This window comes from Henckelia pumila, chromosome 1 (assembly GCF_033568475.1).
Source record: "Henckelia pumila isolate YLH828 chromosome 1, ASM3356847v2, whole genome shotgun sequence".
Taxonomy (NCBI): Eukaryota; Viridiplantae; Streptophyta; class Magnoliopsida; order Lamiales; family Gesneriaceae; genus Henckelia; species Henckelia pumila.
Window position 1 is genome coordinate 103,977,511 of NC_133120.1, and position 8,245 is coordinate 103,985,755.

Genomic DNA, 8,245 nt, shown 5'->3' on the forward strand with positions numbered 1-8,245 from the left:
ATTTTCTGTGCTGATATATCTCGTTCGCAAAGTCGTTGTATCTTAGAGACGATTGCCGCCAACGTTGAGCACTTTTAACGGGCAATTTCGTCTTGCGGATAGAGAGACTCTCTCGCCTCGGCTTATTCTTTGTTGCTGCTGTTGATTGTCAAGTTCTTCAAAATTCGAAATATTATCCGATTAACATATATCATGTCGGATGCATTTATTGAAGTAGATGCATGGGCAACTCATCAAGATTTGAATTGAGATTTTGGATGAAGAATGGAGAGATTATACCGTTAAAAAGAGTGTGTTTAAATTTATTTTTTTCCAAATATAAATTATCGTTATAATTAAATTTGATAATATTTCTTCAGTGGATGTGTTTGGATTTGAAAAATACTCCAACAAGAAGTGATTCATCACTCATCCCACTTACCGGTCCACCAACACCATTTGAGTGTATTAATAGTCAAGAGAAATATGTATTATATTATTGGAAATTGGAAATTGGAAATTATAAATTATAAAAACATGTTTAAAGCTATATATATAGCTCACAGATAATTAATTATCCTAGTACATGCATGACAAATAGTCAATAGATGCTCAACATTATTTATTGGAATTATACCATTTAAGTATTGGTTTTATCTAAAAAGCAGGGACCAATAATCACCTTTCGGCTAACCTAGCCTGCTCCGTCCCTCGGGACCAACAAGGGGTAGTACAGGAATATTCACCTGTTGTCCATCGACTACGCCTTTCGGCCTGATCTTAGGCCCTGACTTTCACCCTCCGTGGACGAACCATGGGGAAAAACTTCTAAGTTTTCAGGGCATTGGATTCTCACCAATGTTTTCCTTACTCAAGCCGACATTCTCGCTTCCATTTTGTGTACGTCATAGGAACCTTTATACAAATGAAGAGTCAAAATTAAGCAGTTGATGGCAAAAATCTTAGTTTCCATGTCCATGCCTCCCATAATTTTTGCAAATTTTATGAGATTTCAATAGAGGAATTTATCTCTCTAATTCACAACCCAATTTTCTACACGTAAAAATATCCTAAAACAGCCAACCATTCAGAGCATAAAAGAAGAATATTATCGTGTTTTACCACCAACAATATTTTACCGCTACCACGCCGGTGAAGTGACATAAACTTCTTATTTTGTTTTTAATAAAAATATATTATCATGTTTTCATTTTACTGTTATAACATGGGATTTTCAGTTTCTATGAATAAAATAAACCAGTTCCTCGGTTATTTGGTATTTCTAGACTTGTTGTTTCCAAAGTTGGTTTTTGAACTTTTTGGTCGAGACTTGTTTTTAATAGTTTGTTTTTGAATTTTTCGGAACATCATCAATGCTAGTCTTTTTTTTTTTTTTTAAATCAATCATCAATGCTAGTTTTGAATTCAACACGTAACCAAAATATTGCATTTATAGATTAATTTGGTCCTAATCAATGAAAATCGAGCTCAAACTCAAACTCAAATCAAGCGATAACACAAGACCCGAAAGGCAATGTTCGGCCTTTTTTAAAAAAATTCTTTTTTTTTTAAGTTTCATTTTTTCACACAAAATGGACAAAAGGTTCACTTTTATTTAGTATAGAATGTATTTGATGAACCTTACGAAATTCCTCGTGCTTAGTCAAAAGCCATTATTCCGACGAGAGAGTGTTTTGAAAAATCAAACAGTTTTGGACCAAAAACATTAACAGCATTTGTCAAACTCATAATCATACAGTGTAACCCTTTGTGTTCGCAAAACATAATTAACATTGTTGACTTTATTGAACACGGAGACTACACTAATATATAAAACACATGAACGCTGGTATTCAAACTGATAATCATATTCAACGACATAGGTCGTAAAGCCAAAGCATTCGATCTTCCAAATAATCCCTTGCTGTTTTAGAACATGTATTACGGTATAAAGTCCAGAAGTTTAGACAATACACTTGATTAATCAACCCACAGATATCATAGAGAAAAGAACTTTTCGGGTCTAAGTACAGCTAAATCTTGGTTGAGACGAATTCGAAAATTTTTTGGGTATTCTACAAGTTTGACTGTTCTTTTATCTCAGACTTCAGTTCGAATCCTATACAGTTTAAGTAACAAAGGATCTTTCTAGTCAAAAATCAGATCATCGAAAATAAAGAACATGTCGATCCGATTCAATATCAAATGTAAAATCTTGGAAGGTTTTAACTAAATGCTGCATTAGCTACACAATGTCAAGATACATAAGCTGCAAATAGAGGTTTGTGGCCACTTCTCAATATGTATAAGAGTAAAAATGGAAAATTTATTTGCAAAAAAAAAAAAAAAGAGGAAAATTTAGCTGGATTCATTCTCCCCCTTGCTAGTCCTACTCTATCTGATGAATAACTAGAGTTGTATATATACATAATACTGTTTGATATCGAGGGAAAGAAACTGTGGGGACAAACGTTGGCATTCAAATTAAGTAGGTTGAAATTTTCAGCTAAAGGGAGTTGATTTTTTTCTGTCTATTATCTTCAGCAATTGTGTAGAAAAGAGTGATTCATATTCACTTCTCAAATCAAATCACCAATCCGAAACTAGGAAAATAACTGACTGGCTCCCAAATATTTGCTCTCGATTCCTCATGGAGATTGCTGAAGAACAAACTCGGAAAAAAAATGTATTTATTATTAGTATACCGATAGATTCTTAACCTCAATAGACAGCAGTTTCTTTCCTTCGAGCCCAGAGCATCACGAGAGAAAATCCCATTAATGACATTATTACAGTCTGTAAATTGTGATAATACGAGTTAGTCCCAGGAAAATAATCAAGCATCATTGCGATTTTTGCACACTACTGTATTAATGCTTATATAGACTTACAGAAATAGCAGGAGGAATGCTGACAAGTGGATCTTGGAAAAATTTATTTGCAAGTGCAAGGGCCAAAAGACTGCTCTGCATGCCTGTAAAAAGAAGAAAGAAATCGGTTAGAAGTCAGACAATGTCAGATTGTCAATAATGTTGTTGGAGAGCAGCGTTTGCTAATGCTATCCCGTCTGACTGTTTATAAAGCATAGCAATTGAAACGTAGAACTTAGACAAATATATGGTCAAATGTTGATTTTGTTGCAGTGGCTGACTATGAATTGATCAAATGATATCGTGCAGATGAAATAACCTGTTTCAAAGGATAATGTTCTTTGCAGAGCTTTTACATCAGGCGAATCATGAAAAATAAGACCAGTGAAAGCAAATCCGGAAATGAATGCCGATGCATGAAATGCAATCACCAGCAGCAATACGGAGAGCCCATGTGGAGACATGACCGACTCTACATTGATAGCAAGTGGAGCTCCGACACAAAGGGCAGTCACAAAAACAGAAAGTGGAGGCAAAAATGGACGAATTGCACTACAAATTCGAGGAAAGAATCTGCAGATTGAAGTTTATTAACATAAGGAACAAAATAATGCTCCTGATATCGACGTGGATGTGAATTGATAGCATACATGAATAAGCATTTACCGATTCAAAATTAGGCCAGTCAGAATCGGAGTTATCACAATTTGCATGATGTTGGAAACCATCCCCTTCGCATCAACAGGTAGTTTTTTGCCAATAAGCAATAAGGACAAGAATGGGGTAACAAAAACAGCAGTAGCAGTTGATAGAGATGTCATGACGATGCTAAGTGGGGCCATCGGTGGATCTGTGAGAAAAGTGGCGTAATTGGAGAGTTGCGCACCACTTACACAAGAAGTCAACATGATCCCGGCAGCTGATCCATACAATAGAAGAAGTTAGTTTATCATCAATATATCGGAAATAAGGTGCAGAAAATTTTACCTAAGGAAGTAGGAAGACCAAATGCAGTCATCGAGATAGTGCCAAACAGATACCCGAGTAGGGGTTTCACAATAAACTGTCCGACATAGCCAGCAAGAATAGTTGTTGGTCTGCGGAATGCTTCTAGAAAATCTTTCTCACTCGAGTTAACCCCAACTGCAAACATCAAAAAGCCTAATGCTGGAGCATAATACCTGAATATTTTAAACCCATAATTAAACACACAAGGTAAATAGGTACTTTTAAGCATTTTGACATTTCATAATTAAGGCAAAATTCCAAAGCCCGAAAGAAATAGTTTTCAATTGTTTTCTAGGAACCACATAAGACAGAAACAACTATCTTCTTTTAATAAGCATGTAGTGAAAACATGCGGATGACAGTGTATGAGTATCTTAATTCAGTCAACGAAAGGTAGGTAAACCTGTTGGTGAACCACTTGAATGAAGGTGGAAATATAAGAGCCAAAACCGTACTTGCAATAACCACTTGAGGCAGGAAAGTATTTGCTCCCTTTAAAATAGTTATTACTGAAGCTTCTTTGTTACTAAGTAGCTGAAACAAATTAAACAGATTAAACATGAGAATAGCTATTGTCTACCGGGGCAGTCAGCAGGCATGTTTTACTTAGTTGATGAAGGATGGACAACATTTTTAAAATAAGCCGAAACAAACTCATAATTGACAAGAAAGCAATCATTCGTTAACTCATTATCATCCACAAGAACTAACACCATAGAGTTTCATTTTGCAAATTTCATTAGATATCAAGATTCAATATGAATTTATCGCCATTACTTATGCACCTGAATTAATAAAAACTTCGTCTACCGAGAGGGCAATCAATTTGACATATTATGCAGTAGACCCAACTAGTAGTGTTTGGGAGAGCTTCTAGCAATCACTTCTCAGCTTTTCGTCAACAAAACTTCACAAAAATTTTTAAAATTTTGTTAAGCAAAAACTGAAAAATGCTTTCTAAAATCTCTCGAACACTGCCTTAGACAGTGTTTGAGAGAGCTTCTAGGAAGCACTTCTCAACTTTTCGTTAACAAAATTTTACAAAATTTCAAAATTTTGTTAATATAAAGCTGAAAAGTGCTTCTTAAAAGCTCTTCCAAACACTACATTATTGTGCTAGCACTTTGGTCAAGTGGTACCTGAGGAGGCTGCGACGAATGACTAGAAGACAATTCCGGCGATAAACCATCCGGCACACACTTTCCCACCAACAATGATCGAGAAATCCCACCTAAATCAACTAGATCAATTCAACACATGCAACTACATTATTTCGGCACATTAAACATAATACATCGATGAAGCTAGTATATTTTTCAAAAAATATATATAACTAACTTGAACATCCAGAGCCCGGATGAAATGGGAACCTCGATAAGCATATCCCTGCAAAAGAACTGAAATTCAATAAATAAACAATAACCAAGTACACAATTCTGTTCATAAAAGCGAGAAATCAAACGAGAAAGACCTGAAAGTTGGGAGTAAATCATCGGCGCAGAAGAAGCGGGAATCTTTGTGGGTTTGAGCCGGATAGTATCGAAGGAATGCAGAGCATGGAGATGGTGATGCGGAAGCTTGATGTTGGCACTCATTTTGGTCGAGGTTTCTCTGTGGAGAATCCAGAGTGAAAGTCAAATCGTCTGAGGTAAAAATAAATAAATATTTTGAATATTGATCTAACTACGGTACCACACTCTACGGTTCAATTAATTAATGTTAGACCCCCACCAACTAATTAAATTAAGGTAAGGAATCTTTATTTAAGTACAATTATATTTCCATTATATAATTAACTTTGTTGATAAAATGTTTTTTTATTTTCTTAAAATAACATTTTATTTTTTTTAAAATTAAATTTTGTTTTCATACTTCAGTTTTATCTTATCTAAATTTTAAAATTTTATACTATTATATTAATTTTAATTAAAAAAATATGAAAAAAAATCAGCAATTCGAAAATAAATGAATTATTATATTTAAATAATCACTCTATATAACGTATGAAAAACACTATATTATATATATATAATATTGCTTTTAAGAGAGAATTTTTTAGTATTTAAATTGTATAATTTTTATTCTTGATAATTAATTTGTTTATAATAATTTTTAAAAACATTGCATTAAATTTTATTATACAATGGCAATGTGACATTTTTTTAGAAAATATGAAATTTTAGGTTAATGATATATTTTATAATTAGGGTTGATTTAATGCGCTTATTCAGAAGTTAGTTAATTCTCTTTAGAAGTTTATGGACTATAATTGCATCAACATACTGTATAAAAAAATAAACAAAACAAAACAAAAGCTTACCCTATATAAAATTAATAACATGTAAGATATCGGGTTTCTAAAAATCATGTATAAAACCTCTTATCAATGAGGTAAAGTCTAATTTGTATATAAAAAAAAGGGTGAAATGTGTTATTAATCATTGATTTTTTTTTTCTATGGAGTTTTATGCAATTTTAAACTTTTTACCTAGGGTTGGCATAATTAGCCCCAAGTTTATGTGTAAACTATTATTGTTAAATCACAACAATTTTTATGATACTATCTCATTAGTCAATTTAATTAATATAACGATTTTTTAAAATTAAAATTATATTTTCATTATATAATTAAATTTATTGATAAAATATTTTTTATTTTCTAAAAATATTCAAACAAATATTTTTTTTCAATCATATTTTTATTCATATTTGGATTTTTTTATGAGTAACACTCTTGTAAGACGGTTTTATCCATGAGACGGGTCAATCCTACCCATATTTATAATAATAAGTAATATTTTTGGCATAAAATGTAATATTTTTTAATGGATAACACATATACGAGACTCGTCTCAAAAAAATGATCCTTGAAACCGTCTCATAGGATTTTTTTAATCTTTTTTTATTACCCTTAATTTGAGATTATAAAAAATCATTAATTTAAAGAAAAAGAAGTGTGCAAAGGGACGCTATATATATATATATATATATATATTACCCTTAATTTGAGATTATAAAAAATCATTAATTTAAAGAAAAAGAAGTGTGCAAAGGGACGATATATATATATATATATATATATATATATAATTTTGTTTTTCAAGAGAGAACAAACATTTTACGGTATTTAAGTTGTATAATATAATTTTTTGTCTTGCCAGTAAATTTTATGAATCAGGTCATTGACCTGACTAGACACATCTAATTTTTATGTAAAAAATATTTATTTCACAAAAAAATATAAGAGATCGTCTCATGGTTGAATTTTGTGAGACATACTTCGAGCAGACCTAATTTATGAAAAATATTATTTTTATTGCATATATTAGAATTTAGATTAAGTTGACAAATCTTATGGATATAGATCATTATCATCTCACAAAAATCATATTTTATCATCAAATCAACCCGTATTATGAATATATAACCAAAAAACCATCTCACAACAAACGACTCGTATTGCAATAAGCCCTTATAATTAATTGGTTAGACAGAAATATAGAAAGTAGGTAAGGTGGCTTGATTTTATTTTAAATAGTTTGATCGATTGAATTCCTAGTCTAAAAATACTAATCATTTTTGGTAAGTTGAAAAAAATATTAAATAAATAGTGATTGTGATAAAATATTTTTTAATATTTTAACTATGTAAAAATTTATTGAATATATTATTTTAATAAAAATATTACGTAAGTTCTACTAAAAAATAATTTTAAATTTCAAATTATATTTGTAATAAAAATTCATCAAAGCATCAATTAAACTCCATTATAATGTATCACGTGTTTTTAATCAACAAATAAAAAACTTAAAGTGTATTTAAACACAATAATTTTTAAGAAAACATGACTAAGAATAAATTGGAAGGCGTTTTTGATTTTTTTGGCGAACAAAAATGATGAAGCTGCTTTTAAAACAAAATAATATTATTTTATTAATTAATTTGTATTAACAAAAGATAATTATACCATTTTCGTCAAAATAATTTGGTCAAAATTCGATAGACATGTTCCAATTAAGCCATTAACAAAAAAATTTGTATTAATTTGACATTTAACCAATAATTCATGTGCCAAATTAATTTTTATTATAGCAAAAAAAGTAAACATTTTAAAAAAAAACTGAAACAAACAGTAGGGGATCCACAGCGATCATTTAGGGGCCTTAGTTGGGAACAGGGCCGATCCTAAACATTTTTAGGACCGAGTCGAATTTTTTAAAAAGGCCCCTGAATGACTTAAGCATAATACGTGTTCACATTTTTTTAGTTCCATGATAACCTCTTCAAATTAAATCAATACATTAAATACAATATAAATAACTAAACAATTTTTATTATAATTAAACAAAAAGATCAAACAAGTCCAAAATTATCGCTAAAAAGCAACC

The 8,245-nt window shown here is 31.0% G+C and overlaps 1 protein-coding gene across 3 annotated transcripts; it reads right to left on the reverse strand.

Annotated features, from left to right (window-relative positions):
- Window positions 1-568: 568 nt before the first annotated feature.
- On the reverse strand, window positions 569-5,484 carry LOC140874892 (probable sodium/metabolite cotransporter BASS5, chloroplastic). Of its 3 annotated transcripts, XM_073278365.1 has the most exons (10): window positions 5,329-5,484; window positions 5,196-5,243; window positions 4,997-5,097; window positions 4,261-4,391; window positions 3,837-4,030; window positions 3,516-3,768; window positions 3,169-3,422; window positions 2,871-2,953; window positions 2,700-2,775; window positions 569-894 (listed from the first exon to the last, which is right to left on the reverse strand). In XM_073278365.1, the coding sequence occupies exons 1-9, from the start codon at window positions 5,450-5,452 to the stop codon at window positions 2,701-2,703; spliced, it is 1,263 nt and encodes a 420-aa protein (XP_073134466.1). In that variant the 5' UTR covers window positions 5,453-5,484; the 3' UTR covers window positions 569-894; window position 2,700. The 3 variants fall into 3 exon arrangements, with proteins under 3 accessions (XP_073134466.1, XP_073134468.1, XP_073134465.1); XM_073278367.1 differs by lacking the exon at window positions 569-894 and having other exon boundaries at window positions 2,179-2,775; window positions 4,997-5,088; XM_073278364.1 differs by lacking the exon at window positions 569-894 and having other exon boundaries at window positions 2,179-2,775.
- Between the last annotated feature and the right edge of the window lie 2,761 nt (window positions 5,485-8,245).

What these genes read in the sequence shown, in the direction of transcription:
- LOC140874892 (XM_073278365.1), bottom strand. Translation starts at nt 5,452, where the DNA reads ATGAGTGCCAACATCAAGCTTCCGCATCACCATCTCCATGCTCTGCAT. An exon ending in AACATTATCCTTTGAAACAG is followed by an intron (nt 2,954 to 3,168) that starts GTTATTTCATCT and finishes TTCTTTTTACAG; the next exon opens with GCATGCAGAGCAGTCTTTTG. An exon ending in GCATTCCTCCTGCTATTTCT is followed by an intron (nt 2,776 to 2,870) that starts GTAAGTCTATAT and finishes CACAATTTACAG; the next exon opens with ACTGTAATAATGTCATTAAT.